The 24913-nt window shown below is 43.0% G+C and overlaps 2 protein-coding genes across 2 annotated transcripts in view; both read left to right on the top strand.

The window, feature by feature from the left end:
• The first annotated feature begins 1897 nt into the window (after positions 1–1897).
• Positions 1898–6924, top strand: IFT22 (intraflagellar transport 22). Its single transcript, XM_060259503.1, has 5 exons — positions 1898–2231; positions 3811–3890; positions 4448–4537; positions 5581–5783; positions 6566–6924. The coding sequence occupies exons 1-5, from the start codon at positions 2193–2195 to the stop codon at positions 6712–6714; spliced, it is 561 nt and encodes a 186-aa protein (XP_060115486.1). The 5' UTR covers positions 1898–2192; the 3' UTR covers positions 6715–6924.
• A 10400-nt stretch (positions 6925–17324) lies between these two features.
• RABEP1 (rabaptin, RAB GTPase binding effector protein 1) overlaps positions 17325–24913 on the top strand; it is an 88631-nt gene continuing 81042 nt past the window's right edge. Inside the window, exon 1 of the mRNA XM_060259504.1 lies at positions 17325–17529. Within this exon, the coding sequence (XP_060115487.1) occupies positions 17478–17529 (52 nt within the window). The 5' untranslated portion in view covers positions 17325–17477. The remainder of the gene's footprint in view (positions 17530–24913) is intronic.

The following is a 24913-nucleotide window of genomic DNA, read 5'->3' on the forward strand; positions in this document are numbered from 1 at the left end:
AAAAACTCTGTTATTCTCTCAGGCTCTTGTTTTACTTCATGATTGATTCAGCGCCCAGGATTACTGTTTGCTATTTTTGCTATTTTTGAGAGAGTTATTTTAATTCTTTAAATTTTTGTGTTAAAGCCCTTTTGTACACTTATGGGTAAAAAGAAGGTAAAATAAATTTTATCAGTAAGTAGGACTGCCAACTCTAATTTTGGAAATTCCTGGAGAAAACCATAGAGTTTTCCTGGAAGCTCTAGAGTGGCCAGCACATAACGTCACCGGAAGGATGACGTCACTTGCAAGTGACGTCATCGTGCCGGTGAAGTCAGGTTGGGGACCTCCAGAGTGGGAGAACCCCCGCCCCACCCTGGAGCTTGGCGGCCCAGAGTCTACCTTCCAAGACAGCCATTTTCTGTTGGGGAACCAATGTATGTTGTATGAAAATCTGCTGTAATTCTGGGAAATCTCCAGGCCCACCTGGAGGCTAGCAACTCAATCAATAAGTAGATTATATTGTGCACAGCTGAAGTGCAGACTTTTTCTAGAGCCTGGAGAACTAGTTTGTCTTGAAATATGATCAAATATGTGTGTGCAATGACAAACTAGGTATCACCCCATCCTTAAATCATACTGAATGCCATCCTTAAATCATACGGAATTAGCACCACATTGTTTAAACTTTTTAAAATGGTTTCTTTTAATGTTTAATTTAACTGTTTTTATTGTTATTCTATTATGTTTTGTGAGCTGCCCTGAGCCCGCAAATAAACTAAACTAGACTAAACTTTGTTTTAGCCTGGGGGCATATTTAGAGTTCTGGCATAGCTGCTGCAGGAAGAGAAGCCAACCCAAAAACAGCTATCATGGGGCAGTGCCACACACACAGAAGAATCCCAAGTGCAGAGAAGAGGAAGTGATTTTAAAAATATGCAAGAAAAGAGGAATGAGAGAGCATAACACCAACACTGTGGTGTCAGCCAATGTACGTTAATTTGCTCTGCACAGCCCTTCAGACGATCTCCATTAGCCCATCAGAAACCATTTTGGGGCAAGAGCCCCATCTGACCCCACCCATTTTCTAAAAACACTTGGTGGGTGCCAAGGAAGCTGTTGGTGACCCCTACTATACAGAGGGAGAAAGAAGAAGGGAGCAGTTGCCGGTAATCCCAGTGCAAACCACATACAAATGGATTGCCTTGCGCTAACATAACGGTGCAGAGCATTCCTGGGTATGTTTGTTACGTATTGTGAAACCTCCTGTATACCACTTCCAGATAACAGGGTTGCCAGCTCCATCTTGGGAAATTCCTGGAGATCTGAGGCCAGAGCCTGGGAAAGAGGGAGTTTGTCAAGGATATGGTGCCATAGGGTTTGATCTCTGAAGCTGCCATACTTCCTCCAAGTGAACTGATTTTTGTGGCCTATGGGGAGGGGTCCCGGGAGAACTCCAACCTTCACCTGGAGGGCTGGCAACTTTATTAAAAGACAAGAATCAGTGTTGAGGTTGTGGATCTCGATACCACCCAGGAGTTAGTGGAATCCTATGAGGAAGCTATGGATTATTAATCAACATGTGAATTATCAGTAATGTTAAACGGTATCGTTTCTGTTATGCTGGCTCCTTGCTGATTTTCTACTCTGAATATTGACGTAGTTTAGCAGCTGAGCCCTGTAAGATACCTCCAAGATATAGATAGCACCATCTCAGAAAATAGGGCAGGTGGAGTTCCTGGTCCCCTCCTCCAGATTTGCCTTTTCTGGCAGGTCGCCTGTGTCTTAATATCGCTATTATACAGGTAAGTAATTCAACGAGTGAAGCTTCCAAAAAGCAGCAGTAGCGCGGGAACATCAGCTGTTGAACTGTCTGCAACCCTTAAAGGCACACACGTCTGATCAGTAGGATGGAGGAGCTGTAAACCTCACCCAGAACTAAGAAAACAATCCTTATGCATACTCAGTCCCCTGGGAATAAGCCTGTTGCACACAGTAGATTTACTTTGAAGAAAACACACCATGAAAGAGACAGGCTAACAAGCGCCGCTTCCTTACTAGGATGGTGGGCGGGGCTATTTTTCAGCCCATAGTAACCGTCCCTAGTAACGCCGAGTCGCTGAATTGGGCGGAGTCTGCTGGAGCAGTTTGCCCGTCTGCGCTCGGGTTGGTTTTGTACGCGAGGCCGAGGCTGCGCGGCCTCTTGAGAAGGGATGCTTAAAGTAAAGATCCTCTTCGTTGGCCCCAGTGAGGTAGGTATGAGTCCTCGGGCTGGCTTGGGGAGGCCCCAAGCTCAATGCGGCGACTGAGTGCTCGTGTCACTGCTGTGTGATCGCCCTGAACAAAAGTGGCTTTTATATTTAATCTATTTTAAACCACCTCCTTAACAGACACATACACAGAGAATCAGAGCTTCGACCTTCTTTTCTTCAGAAAATAGGAAGCTATAACTCACAATAGCTACGTGGAGCTTCCATATGCGGAGGCAGTGTACTTCTGAATACCAGTTGCTGGAAGTGCAATAGCCTTTTTTTGTGGACTTCCTTGGGGCATCTGGTGAAGGACTCTAGGAAAACAAGATGGATTTTTGGTCTCAGCAAGCAGAGAAGAGCTATTCTTGCCTGTGTGCTAAAAGTGAAAGAATGGAGCCTCTTTGTACAAAAACAGTATATCTTAGTTCTGGGGAGATCTAAGGATGTATAATGCAAGAGGACATGCCTCTTTGCCTTATTTGTATATTTCTTAGATACCTGGCTGGCTGCTATTGGATACAGAATGCAGGCTATGTCTGATCCTAAAAGGTTGGCTTCATCTGATCCTATTGAGCTCTTCTTATGGTAGTCATGATTATTAGGAATGGAAGTTCTATGTAAAGAGGCAGTAGATCGCTACATAATAGATGTTGAGAGAGAAAATGTTGGCTTTCAAGTATTTTAAATATTTGATTTTAAGGTTATGTTTGTAAACTATAAAAGTTTAGTAGAAGTTATCTAAGTAAATAGACTCATTCTGTGTAAACTAAGTAACCTTAATTGTTGATCCATGAGATCTATTGCAGCGCAGTGGAACAAGTGTTCATGTGAAGTGTAAAGACAGGCTCATAGTGTCATTCTGTATATTGTGGGGGAAATCACTACTGCCTAGTTCTCACTGAAGTGGTAATTTGTACTAAAATACTTCAGGCTGCACGTGAGGGAGGGATCACATGGCTGAATGCTTTTAAAAAAAAAATCCCCATATTTAGAAAGCTAGCTTATATAGGAAAAGAGAGTTTTGACATAGCCTAGCATGCCAGTTTTCTGTGAGTAGGAAATTATTTTTGAGGGAGATGGCAGAAACAGTCAGTCTTTTAAGTTCCATACCTGTTGTCTAATGTGGTACATACTTGATAACAATAGTGTGATGATAAAATGAGACTCTGCTATGGATTTTATCTGAGCTCTTTGCCAGGAAGGGTGAACTCTTTGTGTAAAAAAATTTAGTTGTCTGAATACCATAAAAACCACAGTGGGCTACTACAAGTACTTACTGGACTTATGTTTAAGCAATAGCGAGAATGGCAACTATTATTTTTGAGCTAGATTCGAGTCTAGTTTCACCTTAGAGACCAATCAGACTTTGATTCTCGAAAGCTTATGCAGTGACAATCGTGTTCGTCTCTAAGATGCAAATGGACTTGAATCTAATTTGTCTACTGAAGACAAACATGGCTACCCATGACCATCCCACAATGAGTATGACACATGAGTTGCACTGAAATTGCATTGCGTTTGGTCTTAGGAAAATATTCCTGTTAAAAATGGTCTAATGTCTGCTCTCATTTTGTGACAGTCTGGAAAATCTGTTTTGGCAAACTTCTTGTCGGAGAGCACGGAAGGAATCGGCAGCTATATCCCAACACAAGGGGTGAGGTGAGTCCCAAGCTGAGTGACAAAAACTGCTGTACCTAACTAAGCCATCTGAACTGATTTCTTTAAATCAAGGCCTGCCCCCCCCTCTTCATAATACCATATGCCACATGAGACTTATTCACTCATTTAACTAATTTGTTTGCTGTTGAGGTAGCTGAAATTGTCTGGACAGTTTCCCAAGACATGGAATATTGCATTTGGTACACACGTAGCCCAACATACTTGGAAGGGGAAAGATGTGATTTCCTTCCGTCCTTGAAACATGTGAAGTGTGCCTCATAATTGGCCCATGTGTATCTCCAGTACAATGCAAGCTATTTCGCAGATGGAATGTAATAGTGAGTGTGAGTTTAGCTGCAGATTGGGAAACGAGTTGTCTGCAGCATCCCAGAACACGCTTTTGATATGGAGTGAGCCACTTGTGCATGGAAGCTTATCTTTTCAAATTGTGTAGCAGTCATTTGATTGGGGAAGAGTGTGTGCTTGTGTTTTTATTGGCAATCAGGAATAAAATTATAGACAGTTGTCTATATATGTGCATTTGTATTTAATTTTAGGATTCTGGAATATGAGAAGCCCCATATCAATGAAAACAGCAAAGGCACAGAGTACCGATTTGAATTATGGGACTGTGGAGGTGACCAGAAGTAAGTAGGTTTCTTTTATATGGCTTGTTGACTCAAAACATAGGCATTTGCTACTGTATAATCTAGAGACAGCCGGTAAGGAATTAAGTATATATTGACCACCTGTGAGGGTGAAAAATTATGGGTGTCATCACTTGTGGATAGAGAACTCATCTATCAAATACATTTGAATCTGACATTAGTTGACTTACTCCTGGGCTCTTTGATCCAGTGGATTACTTAAAAGCCTTATTTCAATTTTGTAGGCTTTCAGGATTTGATTTCTAAGCATGCCTCTGTGTTTAGAATTCTGATTATTTGCCTTGATCTCAGATTTCCTAACATACATTGAATAACATACATTGACTATCCCTGGGCCGAGAGAGGTCAAGCTCCAGAACACCAGAGCACGGGCCTTCTCAGCTGCGGCCCCGGCCTTATGGAATCAGCTTCCGGAGGAGGTGCGGGCCCTGCGGAACCTTGACCAGTTCCACAGGGCCTGCAAAACTGTCCTTTTTAAATGAGCATACACCGGCTGCTGAATTATTGTGAATTAAGGACCCGCCAGTATGGTCCTGTTTCAAGGACCTACATTATCATAGAATTACTTAAACTGGCAGAACCAGCGTCAGAATGCCACCATGCTGCCAGATTAACTTAAATTTAACTTATGAATTTTTAAATATTAACTGGTTTTTATAATGTTTAAATGTTTTTATTGTTAACCTTAAAGTTTTTATTTACTATTGTACATGTATAAAAGGTTGTTAGCCGCCCTGAGCCGCCTCGGCGGGGAGGGCGGGATACAAATAAAATTTATTATTATTATTATTATATTATTATTATTTTCTGAAAAAAAATGCTTGGCAAGGCATGAGGTTAGTGGGTTTAGAGGCCTTGCAGAAGAGCCACGTGTTTACTTCCTGTGGCCCTGGCATCCACATTAATGTAGAGGTCATGAGAATGAATAACCTGTACCTAAAAATCTGCAAAGCAGTGCAAAATCTCAAATCTATTAACCTCTGTTAAAAATAGTATGGACTGTTTCCCTGTTACCTTTTCAGGTTTGAGACCTGCTGGCCAGCTCTGATGAAGGATTCCCATGGTGTCATCATTGTCTTCAACCCAGACTTGCCCAGTCACCTGAAAGAAATTGAGATGTGGTATTCCTGTTTTGTGCAGCAGCAACAGCTCCTCGATAGCCAGTGCCTACTCATTGCGCATCACAAACCTGGCAGTGGAGGAGACATAGAGAATCTCACCTTGTGTAAGACTGCAAGCTTGATTTCCCAACAGTTAAAGTATGCTTTTATTTAGGGGAAGGGGCCATGGCTCATAGGCTTGTGTTCAGAGGGTTACAGGCTCAGTCTTCAGCATATCCAGCTGAAGGGTCTTCAGCAGCAGTGTTTGACCCAGAAAGGTCAATGGCCTGTTCTGACTTCATATAAGGCATGTTTGTGCATTTATTTCTTAGGGGCTGTGGCAAGTTGTAGAGAAGCTTCTTAGCCTGCAGAAGGTCCTAGGTTCAGTCTTGGCATCTAGAATTAAAGGGTGTCAGGGCTAAACCAGACAAAACTCCAGGAATGCCATGATCAGAGCATCCAGCTTTTTAAAAAATGCAATAATTAAGAGTCCATTTCTGATGGAGACCATGGCATTAGGAAGGAGGTTTCCTGCTCCAAAATGGTCCCAGAAAGATGCTATTTGCCCTGTTGTAGGTAAATATATAGGTACCAGTATTCGTTCCTGTATGGTTCCCAAACTGAGCAAACAGTGCCTCACTAGAAAATGGTGCTGGGGTAAGATTTAACCTCTGCACCCCTTAAGGCACTGACCTAGTCAGAACTGGGGCTCTATGTGCCTGATACTTGCATAAAAATGGTTTGGTCTTTGGGTATAGGGTGTTAGGAAAGACCATTCTCTATCTGAGACCTCAGAGAATGGTTGCCGGTCAGAAAGGACGAGCAAAAGATGAATATCCTGACAGCCACATATGTTAGGTCTTCACCTTTCCACATCTTGTGACTGTCTTCCTTTCGAACTTCTTAGCTTCACCCTTGAACAGACTGCATCTGATACATTCCAGTCTCGAAGAAGAACCTGAGGATGTCCGGATGGAATTTGTGAAGTATCTTAAGAACATTATCAATTTGATGAATGAGAACCGAGACAAAGAAGAGATGTCGATTATCACATGAAAGATGGAGACTTTTTGGTGGAACAGAAAATAATTGTTAAAAAAGGGGGGGGGGAGAACCCCAACAGCAACAAAAAAGATTGAAACTAATGGCGAGTAAAAACTACCGTGCACTCTTCCTGAACACACATTACAGACCTTTCTCCTCCTTGTACAACTAATGAAAGTGATTTGGCAATAAAAGATGTGTAACGCTCAGCTCAGGGTAAAAGCACAAGGCAGTCACTATGGACTGTGGTTTACATGCTTTTGAGGGAATTCTTTGAAGGAACAGAATTAACATCAAGTTTAGCCTCTTTGATCTGTCCCCTTCTAACTTTTGCATTACATTATGGGTTTTGCCTCACCATATTTTTTACCCTAATCCCCACACTACTTTATCTACTTGATACATACATGAATGTATGAAGCTGCCTTTTTACTGAGTTAAATTAGCTTGCTCAGTATTGCCCACTCTGAGGGGAAGCAGCTTCTCTGAATCTCTGGAAGAGAAAAGCCATTCTCAGCCTCTGGTGCTCTTTACTTGGAGGTGCATGGAGTGTAGAGTGGGATAGCAAGAGTTTTTTCTTCCTCTCCAATAATGCTAGAATTTTGATGCACCTAGTTCACTTGATGAGCATTCATTCATCAACAGTGCCAATAGTGATGGCTATGAGGATAGATGACTTTGAAAAAAGATCAGGCAGATTTATGGGGGATAGGTCCACCAATAGCTACAAGTCATGGTGTACTAGAGAGAGCCTCCACATTCTGAGGCAGTAAGCCCAGTGCTCATAAGCAGCATTAGGAAAAAGCCTTGGTCTCTGTGCCCTGTTGCAGGGCATCTGATTGGCCACTATATGAAACAAGATGCTGGCCTAGATAGACCATTGATCTAATCCAGCAGGATTCTTCTTATGCTCTCTGAAACTAAATCTGGGACCTTCTGATTGTGATGTAGGACTTCACTGCTCAACCACAAATGTGGGGGATGGTGTGGCTAGAACAAAGAAATAAAAAGCACAGTATATGAAAGCAGTCTAGGAAGGAAGGAGCTTCACCCTGTATTTGTGCTTAAGATCATACTAGCATTTGGCTCTGGGGATGCCAGTGGTCTTTGAATTCAATGTATAATTTGTCTTTGGATGTAACCCTCACTTAGTAAGGCCAGCTTCTGAGTAAATGTGCAGAGAATTGAGTTGCAAAACCTGCTGTCTCGAAGTGAATAGCCTCCTTCCCCCACCTCTGCTTTGGAGGGGCAGTATACATGGAACCTAAGAAGGGTTCTGCTGGATCAGACCAAGGGTCCATCCTGTTGCCAGTCAGATTCATCCAAAAAATAGCTGAAACTGAGTTTGAAAGCTCCCTTCTGTTTGCTCCCCAGCAACTGCTATTCACAGGAGATACTGCCTGTTTTTGAAGGTTCCACTAACCTGTGACAATGATTAACTATTGATGCCTATCTTCCATTAATTTGCCATATAATCATCCCAGATGTGTTCCGGTTAGGTCTCAAAGCTGCCAAGGTTCTTTTGCTCCCAAAACTTTTTGGTGGAGACTAAGTATTGTTCATCTCCTTGTGGTCTCCTCCCTCCAAAAGCCCTTTTTTGATTCCCTTATCTGATGTTAGTCATTCATGGCTTAGTTCTCTTTCATGCATTCCTTCAGCTCTGACGGCCAATAGGAACTGAGATGAGATCTCGCCGGTATAGTTCTTATTTTGCAGCACATTCCTCAGGCCCAGGTAAAAAGAGAAGAGAAAAAAACACTGCTTCCATCTGGGTTTTAGTTCAATGTTCTTTTTAAGGGGGGAACTCTGCTTTCTTGCGACTTTAATGAAATGGAACAATAATCATAAAATGCCTCCAAGTTATGACTCAGTGAAGGTATAACACACCCATCCATACCTTTCCATCCCATAGGAGACTCCAAATTAAAAAAAAAAATTGAGCTTGACAATAACTGTCTCTTCTCAAGAACACAAATAGTCTTAGAGCCAGTTTGGTGTAGTGGTTAAGTGCACAGACTCTAATCTAGGAGAATTGGGTTTGATTTCTCACTCCACATACACCTGCTGAGTGACCTTGGGTCAGTCACAGCTCTGAGCTCTTCTGCTCAAGAGCAGCTCTCGAAAGCCCCACCTACCTCACAGGGTGTCTGTTGTGGGGAGGGGAAGGGAAAGGAGATTGTAAACCACTCTGAGACACCGAGTGAAGGGCAGGGCATAAATCCAATCTCTTCTTTTTCTTCTGTCTTTTATTGGTGAAATATTGGGGGGAGGGGTTGTTCCCCAGAAAAGGGAAAGATCTTAAATGTAGTGCAGATTCAGCAAGACTTAATTTTAACAGGGTTAGAAATTCCAACGTCAGCAGGTTTTGGGTTTTTAAAAAGGTCTTCTGTCATACATTCCATCCTAAGTTGCAAAATGAGGAACACAACACTGGTGTTCCGGCCAGCCTAGAACTATCTACTCATCAGCCATAAGCTAGGCCAGTGTAGCGACTAATTTCCCCATGACACCAAAAGTGTTTGTCATTGTCAACTCCTTTCCTGCTGCCAGTGTACATGTGTGGAATAGAAGCAGTTTCTAGTGTGCTTATAGCAGGTTTTTGGACTGATGACTGCAGGAAGGTTCATTTACAGTGGTGCTTAGGCTTTTCTGGGCTTTTGAGTGCTCCTGTGTTTTAAGTCTAAGAGTCTGACCTAAGTTCTTGGTATGAATGTTGCTTTTGCTGCAGACACGCTAAATAACCTTAAGTAAGGTACTCTCAACCCTCAGAGGGAAGGCTTTTTATCCTGCTCTTCCTCTAAAAAGCTCAGAGAGGCATACATGGTCCTTGCAGCAACTGTGGGAATAGTGGCCTTGTTAACATCCAAATAAGGCTGCTGAAACATGTTCATAGAATCACAGAGCTGGAAGGGGCCACACTGGCCATCTCCTCCAATCCCCCACTCGGTGCATCTCCGACAAGTGTTTGCCCAGCCGCTGTTTAAAGACTGCCAGTGAGGGGGAGCTTGCCACCTCCCTAAGGTAGCTGATTCCACCGCTGAACGATTCTTATGGTAAAAAAAGTTTTTCCTAATATCCAACTGGTACCTTCCCGCCCATTGTTGTGAGTCCTCTTCTCTGCTGCCAACAGGAACAGCTCCCTCCCCTCCCCTAAGTGACAGCCCTTCAGATACTTAGAGAGCAATCATGTCCCCCCTCAACCTCATCTTCTCTCCCTCAGCCTTTCCTCCTAGGTCTTGGTCTCCAGGCCCCTCATCACTGTCGTTCTCCTCTGCACCCACTCCATTCTGTCTGCATCCTTTTTGAGGTGAGGCCTCCACAACTGCATACAATAAACCAGGTGCAGCCTGACCATGGTGTTCTTTGTGGGGCTACACTTGAAGATGGAGCATAGGCTTCAGCTAAGTACACAATATAGCTGTTTGCATTTGGATAGGAAACTACTGTAATGAGCATGTAAGAATAATACTATATTAATTGCTCGGCCTTCTAGTTTGCTTCGAAGCCCAAATTAAGGTGCTGGTTTTGACCTTTGAAGCCTAAATGGCATAGGTCCAAAGTACCTGAAGGGTCGTTTTCTTCCATATCAGAACTTTGAGATTGCTGGTAAACTTGAGGCCTTTACGCAGGACCTTGCTTGTCTCAAGTGAGACCAGAGAAGAATCCACAGGAAAGTCTTTTCAGTGACTGCCCCCTCCCTTCTGACTGGAATTCCCTCCCTGCAGGAAGTGGAGTTTGCACCATTTCTGCAGAGCCATCTAGAGTTTTTTTTTTTAACTTTTCTATTTCTAAAGGATTGATGACATGATAGCAACAAGCTTTACTGCACTCTGATTCATTTTAAGTGGTCTTGAGAATTTTTAAAATCTGATCTTAAGATTTCTGAGCCATTTTGTGTACTTTTAGTGGTTGAAAGGTGCTGACTCTGCCTATCTTGCAGAATTGTTGTAAGGTTTACCATGAGATAATGGACATTAATCACTTTAAACACTCTAAAAGGTGCTCTATAAATATTGTCCCCATTATCATCGCCTTTCTTTATGTATTTACTTCATTTATACCAACCCGCTTCTGAATGAGGACACAAAGCGGTTTACATTATTCGTGTCTCCCCCATTTTAAGCAAAAGCATTATATTGGTGTTCAAGAGAGCTTTTACAAAGTGAACAGTTGATTGTTTTTGATGTATCTTGAAGGCTCAAAATGAGGCAGAAACTGCATGCAATTCAATCTTGGTTCTCAAAGAACTGAGCATGTCACATCCTAGAGTTCTGTGGCACACCCAACCATCCACTGTAGTACTTTTTAAAGCTTCTGGTGAGTCCGCAAAAATGGAATTGTTGAGGGATTTGGGGCAGAATGAGTAGTGCTTTGGTTACCTGTATTCATGAGTTGCTGGTCTGGATCTCCCTCCTGATTGGAAGGATGCATGTTGAAGGCAGGGATTCATGCAGAGATGCAATGGGCAGCCTCTTCTGAAAACAGGATGTTTAATGGAGTGCTTGAATCATCTAACTTCATCTGTTGCAGAGACATGGCAGGGAATTTCTGCAAGAGAGGAAGACGCTACCAATGCAGACATACAAGCCTTTTTGTTTTGCAATTAGAATTTCGCCAGAAATGCTCCTTTTCCATGGCATGTTCAAATGTAAGGTATGAACACAATACTATATTCATAATGAATTTCAGATTCTGTCAATATTTTTGCAGCAAGAATAATTGTTTAGCTTCATAGTATATCACAGTCTTCAGCAAACACATCCCATGGGGATTTTAGAAAGAGCTTTGAGAAATTTAATATAAGCAACATTCAAATGAGATCATGAGTATGTGTCTATTTCAACTTGCAGCCAATGAGGCATGTGCGAATATGTACTGCCTGCCAGTGTCTCCCCCCGTCCCTCATTTTTGGGGGGGCCTCATCTGCTTTCCATCTACTGAAAGAAACGTGACACACGGAACCTTTTAAGCAAGAGAGAAAGAACATCATTTTTCAATTGCTCTTCACAAAGGTTTTTAAACTGGGTAACATGTCCGAAGAATGGAAACTCTGCTGTTACGTGCAGCCCAGTGGCTTCAGGGTAGAACCGTAAATCTGGAGTAAACTTTTAGCTGGGACCATCGTTGGAGGTCTGAGAGAGTTTAAACTCCTTCGTGAGAAGTTGGAGGCTCACTTACATTCACAAATCAAAGCTACATCAATCAGAAAGAGCTACAGACCCATCTTTGTTTGGTGCTCCTATGTCAATCATTCAAGTTTGATGTGTGCTCCCACAGATTTCATTAGGACCATCTGTGGGGTGTACACTTGCCACAGCTTTTGGTGATATGAGCCACCGATAAAACACTGGCCGCAATCCAACACAAATTTAGGCATGTGTGGGTTCATGGATATAAGTGGGTTATAGCAAAACTTGTGCATCTGGTTGTACAATGAGGTACTTTTGAACAGAAGTGAATTCAACTGGAAAAGAAAGGATTACACCGTCTTGCTATTTTATTTTCACACAAGATGAAATTAACTTGCAAGATTCCCACCAGCTAAATCTTGAACAAGTTGCTGCTTCATTCATTCATGTTTTTCCTCCCCTGTGAGCTCTACTTACAGCCTTTCCCACAAAGTGCTGATCTGGTAACATCACTGAAGATAGATTCAGCTGGGTAGCCATGTTGGCCTAAAGCAATAGAACAAAATTTGAGTCCAGTGTAGCCTTGCTCATCCCCATTTTGGGGCAGGGGATCCCCTGGTTTGGAGCCCCCCCTTCACTTCAGGGATTATAAGAAAGTGTGGGGGGGGGGAGGAAATGTCTACAGGGCACTCCTTTATGCCCTATGGAGACCAGTTCCCATAGGCTATAATGGAGAATCAATCTGTGGATATTTGGGGCTCTGGGGGGAAGCTTTTTATGTAGAGGCACCAAATTTTCAGTATAGCATCTGGTGCTTCTCCTTAATCCCCCCACCCCAAGTTTCAAAAGGATTGGACCAGGGGGTCCAATTCTATGAGCCCCAAAAGAAGGAGCCCCCATCCTCCCATTATTTCCAATGGAGGTAAGGCATTTAGTAGTGTTGTCCCTTTAGATGTGATGGCTGGAACTCCCTTGGAAGTTCAATTGTGCTTGTCACAACCTTGCTTCTGGCTCCAGCCCTAAAGTCCCCGGATATTTCCTGAGTTAAACTTGGCAACCCTAGTCCAGTGGCACCTTTAAGATTTACAAGTTCAATTCAGAGTATAAGCTTTTGTGTGAATTCACATGAGAGCTTATACCCAGAATGAAACTTGTTGGTCTTCAGGGTGCCACTGGACTCAGACTTTGTTCTGGTAGCACCACGTTAGCCCAGTAGTGGTTGTCTCTGTTGTGTGCACCCCAAAAAGAACCTTTTGGCATAAACATTTAAACTCAAAATATCAAAGACTAGGTCTGCTGAAAAGCTGAAGATATTTTGAACAGTGGATGGGGGAATGGTACAGCAGGAACTAAGTCCTTGCATAGGTGGGAATGTGTTTAAAACAGCTTCTTCTTAAAGATAGATTAAAAACATTTTTAAACACAAAACAGTAAATTTTAATGCTTCCCTGGGTTATTTTCTCTCCTTCCCTTTCCTTCTTTTCTGTATTTTTGCTTGTATTTCTGTTTTGTTTTTGGAATAATTTCCCCTCTTTTTTCCCATTGTCATTTTCCCTCTCCTCTGCCATTTCTATAATTTACCGGTATTCACAGTGCAACCTATTCTTAAGCATAGTTAAATCCTTCTAACCCCAATGAGTTCAATGCAATTAAGTTAACTCAGCACCTTTCTTAGGATTGTGCTGCAATTCAATTTTGCTTTGTTATTTTTCCATCCTTCTCATTGTTCCTGTTGTTCATTCATGTTGCCTGGTTTTTTTCTTAGTCATATTAGCTTCCTGTGTTATTGTCCTTTCATCCATTGTAAGCTGATATTAAATTATTGTTTATTTTAACCCATTCTACACTGCCCTGAGCCCTTAGGGAAAAGGTGGTCTATAAATAGTAGTAGTAGTGGTAGTCATCGTTGTAGTAGTAATTCCCTCAGGGTTGGGGGAAATCCCAATGTACATGGTTGCACCTGGGTGTGCATGTGTGTACATATATATATGTGTATGCGTGCTGCACTGTGCAGTGCGTGCTTGTGTGTGTGAGTTTGGAGTAAGCCTAAGGAAATAAACTTTTGTCAGGAGAGAAATGATTGGTATCTGAGAACACTGGAAGCAGCTTGAAGGAGGGAACACTGCTCCTGCATGAATATTCATTCAACTTTTGCCTCTGGTAAATGGGTTTGGCAGATTCTAAAGGGAGGGCTAAGGAGAGATTTGATCCAATCAGTGCTCTGAACAGCCAAGTGGGGAGACAGGAGGGCAGCGTTTTCATTACTGCCACAAGAGACAGTCAGTTAGCACTCTGGATAGCCAATGTGTCACATGGACTTTATACAGAGGCATTCTGGGAGCTCCCTGCTGGAAACTTAATTTCTTGGTATCTGAGGGCCTGATTTGGATCAGGACACTGGGGTGTGAGGAGCACCTTTCACCATTTTCCTGATCTAAAAGGGGTCAGGAGAGTTGTTATGCATCTGTTGGAGAAACTTACAGGTACTGGATAAATAAATGTAAGCTTCCCCAACAAGACAAATAGTGAACCTCCAGGGCTATTCAAATTAGGAAAAGAGCAGTGGTTGGAAGGTTGAACCCTTCTCTACCTATGCAATGGAGTCCTGATGCAAATTGGGCCCCTGCCTGCCTGGAAAAGCAGTTCCCAGAATAGAACTCCAGATGTTTATCTGATTCAAAGTCCTCATGTCACCACGTGGACTTTGTAGCATGTGAATCAGACCTAAGAAAGGTGTGACTGTAGCTCTGCCCCAAGGTCCCCGCTCAAGACTTATACGCAGTTTTAAAACATTAAGGGATGCTAGAATCCTTCTTTAAATTTATGCAACAATTGGACAGACCTGGAATGGGCCATTTGGGGAGGGGAGTTGCTGCCTGCCTTACCTCCCAGACTGTATGTGATTATTCCTCAGGAGTGCCTCTGTCTTTCTTGCCAGAATTACAAGCTGTTGCCATAAACAATGAAATGAGTCTGTGTGCTAGGTTCCATGCCAAAGGCATTAATCCCTTTGCTTCTAAAACAGAAGAAAGAGTCACTGCTATAATTATTGTGACATATACAAACACAATCAGAACAGGTGCTATTCAAATACAGAAGGGTGGGGTTTTCATTGTTGTTGGGTTGGCAGATTCACCTTTGATGTATTCGAGAAAGGGAATCCAACTTTGGTGAATCTTGTGTCCCATCCTCCTCACTTTTACTGTTTACATTCAAATTACCTTTGCCACAAGTGAAGCCAAACTGATAGAAGAGGCAGCACTTAGGTACCCTTTCTGTGGTCTCTGAATCCAGGCTACTAAAAACAGCTTCTTTTAGCATCTTTTGTTACATTTCTGTATTGTTTTTGTTACAAATCTGTATTGTAAATGCTGTGTCATGTTAGGAACCAGGCTTTGGCTGTAAAGCAAGTTAAAATATATTAAACAGATAAGTAAAAATTGTGTGTGTATGTATATATATATATGTATGTATGTGTGTGTGTGTGTATATATACATACACATACACAGCAAGTTAAAATGCATTAAATAGATAAAATTGTGTGTGTATCTAGATATGAATATATGTGTGTCTACATACATATATAGATACACACACGCGCGTGTGTATATATAAAACATATAGCACAGAATGGGGCGAAATTCTCTTTGCTTGGTTTGCTAGTTTTCAATTTGCAGGAAGTTTTTAACATAAACATTCCAAAATGTAATTGTCTTTTCCCTGAAATCTGAAGGGAGGGGCTGATCCATTGTGCCCCCTCAGCAGTGGCTTACATTGTTCTCTTTACCTCCATATTATCTACACAACCACCTGGTGAGGTAGGTCAGCCTAAGTTTGTGTGACTGCCCAAGGTCACCTAGCAAGCTTCCATGGCAGAGTGGGATTTCAATCCTGGCTGTGCCAGATTTTAGTCTAGCACTAACCATTATACCATGCTGGCTCTCAATACATAAATTTATTGTTTACTTCATTTGCACCGTGGCTTTCTTCTCAACAATGGGGACCCAAAGCAGCTTACATCATTCTTGTCTCTTCAATTTTACTTCAAAACAACCACCCTGTATACCTTACTTGTATTACTCTCTTGTACTCTCACCCTGCATTACACTCTTGTAACAAAGTAAAACAGAAATCCAGAGCTGTTGCGACACTAGCAACCTTTATTCCGAAGCTTGAGTCCAGTGGTACCGTTAAGACCAACATATGAAGAAGTGTGCATGCACAGGAAAGTTTATACCCAGAATTAAATTTGATAGGCTTAAAGGTTTTTCCTCCTTTCCACCATTTTGTCCTCCCATTTCCTCCCCTGGAGATCTCTACCCTTCCCCCCCCCCTCAGATACACTCTTTACCTCTGTTCTCTGCCTTGCTCTCCTTGCCTTCTCTGCTCTTCCCCCTCCAGTTTCACTCTTCCTATCCCATCCCCTTCCATCCCTTTCAGTCTATCTCCCCCTCCCACAGTACTAGCACTAACCAAGGCTGAGAATTCACAGCAATGTTGGAAAATAACACTTCTGTTGCTTAAACATTAAGCAAATATGTCTTTACTTGTATGGCTGTACTAAATTTAGATGTCCAGGATCTTAAATATTTACGTGTAATTTTAGTTGGCTTTTTCTTTTATAATTGTATTGCCTCTTACTTGTTATTATCTAGATTCCTATGAACTGATCTATGACCATTAACTAAATAACTACTTCCTAGTCTTAAAGGTGCCACTGGACTCAAACTTTGGTCTGTTGCTTCAGACGAAGCCGGCTACCCACCTCACCATTTCTTCCAGTAGCAGCTCTCCCCACACAGAGCTGCAATTCCTCAGGTAGCTCACAAAAGACTCATACTGGAATACAATTTTGTTCCTCTTTAAGGGGCCTTCTTTTTTCCTTTGCTTCCAGATCTGAGCCCTACACTACACCACACTGCTTCTACAACCATATTGTACATAAATTTATTATACTTGAAGGCAGGGCCTTTTTCTACAAAAAAAACCCAGCAGAAGCTCATTTGCATATTATCCCACACCCCCTGATGCCAAGCCAGCCGGAACTGCGTTCCTGCTCAAAAAGGCCCTGCCTGAGGTAAGCGTGATATTTCTTTTTGTTTAAAAGCTGCGATATTTGAAGGGCTCCTAGTCTGCAGCGCTTAAAATTTCTTTCAAAAGTCTTTGCTTCCAGATCTGAGCCCTGCACTTCACCACACTGCTTCTACAACTATACTGTACATAAATTTATTATATTTGAAGGTAAGTGTGTATTTCTTTCTGTTTAAAAGCTGAGATATGTGAAGCGTTCCTCGTCTGCAGCGCTTAAATTTCTTTCGAAAGTGACACATCATCGTTATTTGTGGCGCACCTGAGTTTCAATTTCGCGCCAGGTAAGGCGGGAAGAAGCAACCTAAAAACCCCAGCCCGCATCCTTCCTCCCCGCTTCATTCAACCTCCCCTCAGCCCCGACTCGAACGGCACAGTGCGCATGCGCGGGGCTCTTTACGCTCTCTCCCCCCCACCGCCCGCCCCTTTGCCTGTCAGGATGAGGCGGCCCAGGGCCGGCGGAGGCGTCGGCTGAGGCTCCGGCTCCGCTTTCCCCCGCTCTGGTTTCTGACGTAGCGGACCCGGCCTCGGCGTGACGGGGACCAGCCGGCTCGGCCATGGCCCAGCCCGGGGCTGCTGCTCCCGCCGCGGCGTCTGAATCTGCAGACGGTGAGGGAGGCGGGCGAGGAGGCCTCGCGGAGCTGAGGAGTGGGAGGGGATGCGGGTGGGCCTGAGGGATAGTCGGCCCGAGGGGGGGAGGTGGAGGAAGTCCCTCGTCGCTCCCCCACGGATCCGCCCTCGTCGTCTCTTCCGAGTTCCCCCGCCACCCACTGCAATGGTCTCTCCCCTTTTCCTCGCTGCCCCACGGCTGGGTTGGCTTTTTGCAGGCTCCCACCCACCCCGCCAGCTTCTTCTTCTCCCCGCCCATCCTTGTAGCCTCTTCTGCCCCTCACCCCCAGTGGATGGGGCCCCCACCCCAGTGCCCTCCAGTCCCACCCTTTTTTCACCTGTGTCCCTGCCTGCTTCTTTCACCCTTCCAGGCAGCCGCCGCCTCGTAGTTACTGATTTAAAATATTTGTACCCCTTTCTCCCCCTATAAACACCTGTGGGGTGGCCCCTCCCCTTTACAGCCTCTCCCTATATTTTACTTGCTCCTCCCCCGTACCTTTTCCTTCTTTCTTCTGCCCCTTTCTAGTATCTGGACCCCCATCAGTGAACTCTCCCCTTTCCTTTCAATGCAATCCCTTCCCTACCTGTGCTTTCATCCCACTCCTCACCCTACAATAATATTTAATTTTCTTCGTTTATAGCCTGCCTCTGAGACTCCAGGCGGATGACAGAATTTCTTCCCAGCGTGAACCTCTGTTTTAGCCATTCTGGTAGCTTCTCCCCCTTCTACAGAGCCCCCATCTTTAGCCATCATTTTCCTCCTTATCATTTTCCTTCTCTTTTCCAGACCTGTAGCTAATGCTTCTCTTCCCTTATCTTAATGCAGCTCCCTCCTTATTGATACCTCCACTTAAGGGCCTTTTTCCTGCCTCACTACAGCCTCACAGCCTAACATCACACTCTTCTTTGCTTTTGCCCCCTTGCCTTCAGCTCTCTCACAGGTTTTCTTCCGCCTTCCCCTGGCTTTCTTAGTTTCCCCCCCGCAGCCTTTGATATTCCTTGCTTGCAGCTGACCTTCCATTTAGTAATTGCACTCCTTCTTTCCACGCTTCCACGGGCCTTCTTGTTTCAAGGTCCCATGTGTAATATGTTCCAAGTTTTACCTAGTCTTAACACCCAGCTGGTACTGTTTTCCTTCTTTGTTGTTCTGTGCCACTTTCTTTCAAACCCCGTCCGTGTAGCTTCCCTTCATCCAGTGCCCCTCTCAGCTTCCAAAGTGTCCACCATCGTTTCTCCCTCCTCTTCACCACCCCAGTCCCCCCACTATTACTTTCTTCACTACTGTTAATCTACCTTAATGGCTGCTTTTGGGTTGTCAGCTCTGGGTTGGGAACTACCTGGAGATTTGGGGGATGGAGCCCAGAGGAGGCATGGTGTTTGGGGAGGGGATGGACATCCATGGGATATAATCCCATAGTCTAATTTCCAAAGCAGCCATTTTCTCCAGGTGAATTGATCTCTGTTGCCTGGAGATCAGTTATAATAGGAGATCACAAGCCACCACCTGGAGGTTGGCAGCCCTAGGCTGCATCTACACATCTGCGCCCCAGTAAGCTCCACTGTGTTCTCATTCGTTTCTTCCTTTTATTTTCTTCTGTTCTTGTGCCCTCTTTCAGGATCCTTCAGTAGCTACTTCCCCCTTCTTGGGTGGAGGGAATCTCTTCTGACACTCATCATTGTGCAATTTTCACTCTTCTACTGATCCTGCTTCAGTACCTTTTTTTTTTTGTTACTTAAGAACCTCTCTGATTCTCGTAGTGTGTTGCAGCCCCTCTCACTATAGGAGCTTCTTTTTTTAAAAAAAAATATTTTTATGTTTTATTGACTCTTGTACAATTGACCATTACAACATATGAATGTTGGAATTACAAATAACCCTTCTATCCTTTAATAATCTGTTCATTGCTCATCCAAATTCTCCCCTATGGCTCTTTCCAGTAACTTATTTCAGGTTTCTGCTGCTCCATAATTGATTGCTTCCTGTCTATATGTTTCCCTGGTGCAATGATCTTGCTCTCCTGAGTTGCTTTCCCACACATCCCAGTCCCACTTCTTCTTTTCATTAGTACACAGCCTGGTGCAGTGCTCTTTGCTTCCTCTCCCAGTCTGGTTATTCTCTCCAACCACAGTAACCTTTTCCTTTTTCATGGCCACCATTCTGACCTCAACGGTCTTATCTCCAATAGCATCCCAGTGGCAAAATTCCCTGTCCCGGTAGTTCCCCCCATCCCTTGTGCACCCATTTCATAATGAACTCATTTCTTCTGCCCATCCCCTCTCCCAGGAAAATCTTTCTGAATAGTTCTCCTTAGACTTCCCTAACTTCACTATATCCCACAGTCTATACCTCCAAAGCCTTCCCCAGTAGACTCATAGAATTGATTTTTCATTGCTTGCAGGTGCGCAGTACCTTATGGATTGGTATTGTATTGCTTATTGTTTATTTCTTTCCTTGGCTAAAAAGGACACCCCAAAAAGGCATGAACCCTTCTTCTGTTGAAATCATAACCTATGTGCAGCTCCGTGGGATGATGGAGTAATCCCCCATTGATCCATGAAGCTATTAGGAGTGGGGGCATGCTTGGTCTCTTAGTGATATTTCAGGCCCTTTCTTTGAGTTTTAGTTTTCATTTAAAGAAGCAAAAATAAAGTTGCTAGCCTTTTTTTTTTTTGCTTACAAATGAAAACATGCAGACAGAATTCTGCCTAGTTCTGCTTCTGCCTTCCAGTTTTCTGGCTAGTGAGTGCAAAGCCAATAATTAGGCAGTATTTGTGTAAATTTTTGGAAACTACGTTATTTTTATCTGGCACCTATATTTAGATTCTGGCTATTCCTGGCCCATAGTCAGAAAATTTTGGGTAGTGGGGTTTTGGGAAATCTGGGAAGTGGGGGAGAGGAGGGAAAGAGAGATCCCATCTGCAGGCAATGTCAGCTGCAGAGGCAGGAAGAAGACCTCCCCTTGCATCTCTCCCGACTGTTGGAGAGGTGCAGGCTCACTAGGTTTTCTTTCTGCTTCTGCAGCTGAATTTGGCTGCAGAAGCAGAAAGAAGACCTTCCCCATGCCTCTCTGACTGTTGAAGAGGTGCAGACTCACTAAGTTTTTTTCCTGTGAAAGACTGGCTGGCTAATCACAGGCAGCCTGGGCACAGCAAGTCGGAAAGCGCAGGAACATTACAGCTGACTCGAGAAGTTTCCTAAGACAGAATTTTGGTAAATTAAGGGGGCGTGGCCCCAAGATGCCCCGCTGTAGCTATGGAGCCAGGCTATTCTGTGTTGATCACTCCAGCCCCCCTTTCCTTATGCTTCCTCACTACATCATTTCTGTCTGTGGAATTCCCTTTTTCACTGCAGTGACGGTCTTCCAGCCTTCCTCCTTTTGCTTTGCAGCCTCATGGAAGAGACTTTCCTCCTGCTCATGAGAAGTCTCCAGCAAACTTTTATCTTTCTTTCCCTGCTCCCCCATGTTTTAAATGGAAATAATAAGCCACTTACAATGACTGTGTGATGAGGGCTAAAAATTATGCTTTGTAGCTGAAGAGGACTATGTAAATGACACTTTCCCTTGCTGCACTGTAATATGCTTTGTATGGCACTCTCATGGTGGATCACTATTGTGGTTCATTTGGTATACCCTCAACACTTATAGGTCAGAATATTATTTTTTACTGTAGCAGCTAAACTAGCTTTATTTTGCTGAAAAGTGAGTCAGTGTTGGTTGCATTGTTAAGATGTAGCCCTTAGTCCTATAAGATCATCAGCTCATTTTTCCTGAAGTATTCCGTGAGCTATACATCTTCAATGAAACTGGTACACTAGAGTTCTGTGAAATGTGTAATAACTGTTCTGATCCTTAAGGTTCTCAAACAGTATGCATAGAGGCCTGTATGGCCATACCCGTATGCAGTGGCATTATGATACTGATAGTTTTGTTTGCAATACATTTCCTAACAATGCCTTTTTCACTAGTGCCATGCACTAGTGGATTTTTTATTGGTTTGTCCATCACAGCCCCCAGAACTCTCATTCAATATTAATTCAGATTCTATCAATTTATGTTAGTTACTATTTTTTGCCCCATTTTGTGTCACTTTATACATGTACATGCATATTCTTCAAGCAGAATGGGCGGCCTCAGTTCCTTTTTGTTTGACCTCCTACCTCTATAGTTAAACAGATTCCTGCAGAATAGATGTCTGCAGCTCCCTTACCCTTTTTTTGAGGGGGGGGATTTTTGTATTGCAGCTCCCTTACCCTTTTGGGGGGTGATTTTAGTATTGTGTGCATTTGTGTGTGTCAACTTTTTTTGTAGAAAAAGCCCAGCAGGAACTCATTTGGGTATTAGGCCACACCCCCTGAAATCATTATTATTTCACAGAGAGCTTTTTTTGTAGAAAAAGCCCAGCACAAACTCATTTACATACTAGGCCACACCCTCTGATGCCAAGCCAGCCAGAACTATGTTCCTGCTAAAAAAAAAAAAAAGCCCTGGTGTGCATGCGCCTGGAAGTCACGGCAACCTCTGGTGATTGACCGCTACTGGGGGCCTGGAGGATATTCAGAGAGGTGGCTGAATAAAGCCTGCCCTGTCCTCTTGACTCCTGATATTCTAAAGATATCTCCCACCCAACTACTTGCCAGAGTCAACCTTGCTTAGCTTCCAAGATATGATGAGATCAGGCTTGTGTCGGCTATCCAGATCAGGGCCAGCTCTCTTTCTTTAAGAAGTTATCATTGACTTGTATGCCTTTTAAGAAGCCTGTAAGCAGACTGTTCTTGGAGGACAAAAAGATGGATATTTCCATGCAAAGAACAAGACAATGCTCAAATCTACATGTGAGTGCAAAGGAAGAAAGCCAGCAAGTGTGTGCATGCAAGTAACTTCCATGTGGCTGTGGGAATGTTCATTTTGTCAGATGAATGGGTAGTTATTTGAGCTGGGTGTGACAGTTGAATTGGAATGTGCTAATTCAGTGAGTTTAATGTTGGCAAGGATTTGTGTGTAGGAGAAGTTCAGTGTTTTTGTAAATCACATTTTTGTTGTTGTCAGAGGATATAACAAAACCAAAGATTAATGTTATGTTTCATTTCTTGTATCCTACTTAATCATCTGTCTTGGGCTCCTGAAGTAGTTCACAATACATATAAGCATGAAACAATTTTCAAATAGATTCTAAAATCAGATCAGGCATGCAGCGCAGTAAAATACCTCCATGCTGCGCAAAACACTTGAAACAGTCCAAAAGAGCACCTTCGTATGGGAATAGGTCTGTAGTCCACTACAGTGTTTGTTGTTATGTATTGTAGATATCATCTGTTTTTACTGCCTTCTTATACTTTTATATTCTCACATTCTGCATTGCTCAAACGATATCTTTGTCTTAAGGAAGTTTGCTGTTTTCACTGTTTGTATTGTCTTTGATTTTTGTATTCCTAGTCTGATTGCATTGTTCATTAGAAGTCTTCTGTTTGTATTACTATATTTTCTTCTCTTTTTCTTTACTCTCTAGTCCGCCTTGGGTCTCAATGAAAAAGGTGGGCTATAAATAAGTTTAAAATACATAAAATAGATACATAAGTAAGTTTAAAAATCCTAGAGTGTTTTAAGTAGATAGGTTTTCCCCTCCAAAGGTAGGGAGCCATACTCCAGGTAGGCCAGCAAAGTAACATAGAAGGATCTTATCTGCAAGCCTTCAGGACCCAAGGCTGAAACATATACTGTAAGGCATTTTTGAGATATATCTTCAATTGAGGTCATTTATTTAAAGGTCAATACCAGTGCTTTTAGTTAGCTACAAAGACAGTAACAGCCCTTTAACAATAGGTATTATACTCAGCTTCTGGTTAAAACTGGTAATGAATCTAGCTGTCACATCCTGGATACTCTTTAAAAGCAGTTCTACGGTACAGTGCTTTGCAGAAATCCAAACTAACAGTTGCCATGGCACGTAGTATAGGGGCCAGGTCTCTCTTCTCCAGAATGGGGTGCAGCTGGCTCACAATACAAAGCTGGAAACCGGCACTTCTTGCCATCTGAGAATCAACGCAGGGTCAAAAGCTTAGAGTTACGTTACTGGTGATACCAATCATGCCGAAGTATACAGAATGCACGGACTCTTAAGGAAGTTGCCGAGGAGAGGGGTGAACAGCACTCTAGCTAGGAGGTGCCCAGATTCTGCCACTGGCATCTGATTTAGATGTACCAGTTCAAGTACTTCTGGTGAGGAAAGAGGAGAATGCAGAAACTGCTGTCTTCGTCTAGGAATATTTATTTGGCAAGTGAACAAAGCAGTCTTGCTAATTTGGGAGCCCTAATGTCAGAAACATTTACCCAGGTGGTTGAATGTGTATGAGGAATGATCCTGATGAAATAAATAATTTTTAAATAGCAGTTTCAACAGAATGTGAAGGCTCTTGTGTTCAGTTGTCTCCCCTAGATGTCCATTTCTCTGTTCTTTTTTAAAACTAATTTTCCTGTTAAAAGGCACATGGAGAGATGTAATTAAAAATGAATTTGCAGGACCTTTTCTCTCCCTCCCTTTCCACACTTGATAAATCTTCAGTTGTCTCATCTTCTGAATAGTTTAACACATGACAAGATTGCAGCTAACTTTGGAATATATTCATTAGTGTTCTTTGCGGTTTGTAATCTCAGTATATAGAAACCGAGCAATTCTTAGGTTGCTCATGCTGATGGGGTCTGTAAAACATCTTATGATGACCACACTCTCGAAATCTAGCAAACTTGACAATAGAGACAACATTTATGGAATATCTGTTTCAGGAGTGCATTGAACTGTCAGTTCTCAAAGTATCTGTGAGCAAATGACATATCTCCGACCAGCCATAGACATCGTGGAGCAGGACTTCTCAGCTTCCACTTTCTGCTGCATGCAGCTGATCCACTCCCCCTCCCCATTTTTACTGGGGGTCAGCAGACCTTCAGGAACAGCATAGGGGGCTAAGTGGGAGTCTACAGTGGGTGGGTGAATCAATGGGAATTACTGCTTCTGCATTGCAATGCTGGATGAAATGGAAAAAGTCTGTGAAGGGTAGTAGGACTTTTGTGGTAGCCAAGCAGTAGTACTTTGGATGGTCGTTACTGGAGGGGCGAGGTGTGTGAGATGTCAGTCACATTTTTGCTGAGGAATAGCTGTTCTTTTACCTGTGTGATATTCTTGGCTGATACCAGCAGACTTGTATGGTTTCTGAATGCATGCATTAATCTATGTAAGGAAATAATACAGTTGCAGTATTGTAGTATGGGAAACTTTGGAATGGCGCTATCTGTTCTGCAGAAACTCATGACTATTGACATGTTTATGAAAAAAAGGAAGGAAGACAAGAAAATGCTTTTCTAGAAATGGTTCTGATAAGTAACAGTCT

The sequence above is a fragment of the Heteronotia binoei genome, chromosome 18 (assembly GCF_032191835.1).
Source record: "Heteronotia binoei isolate CCM8104 ecotype False Entrance Well chromosome 18, APGP_CSIRO_Hbin_v1, whole genome shotgun sequence".
NCBI classification, from domain to species: domain Eukaryota; kingdom Metazoa; phylum Chordata; class Lepidosauria; order Squamata; family Gekkonidae; genus Heteronotia; species Heteronotia binoei.

Coding starts and splice junctions, on each gene's coding strand:
- IFT22 (XM_060259503.1), top strand. CDS start 2,193: ATGCTTAAAGTAAAGATCCTCTTCGTTGGCCCCAGTGAG. Junction 3,891..4,447: donor ATCCCAACACAAGGGGTGAG/GTGAGTCCCAAG, acceptor ATTTAATTTTAG/GATTCTGGAATATGAGAAGC. Junction 5,784..6,565: donor CATAGAGAATCTCACCTTGT/GTAAGACTGCAA, acceptor CGAACTTCTTAG/CTTCACCCTTGAACAGACTG.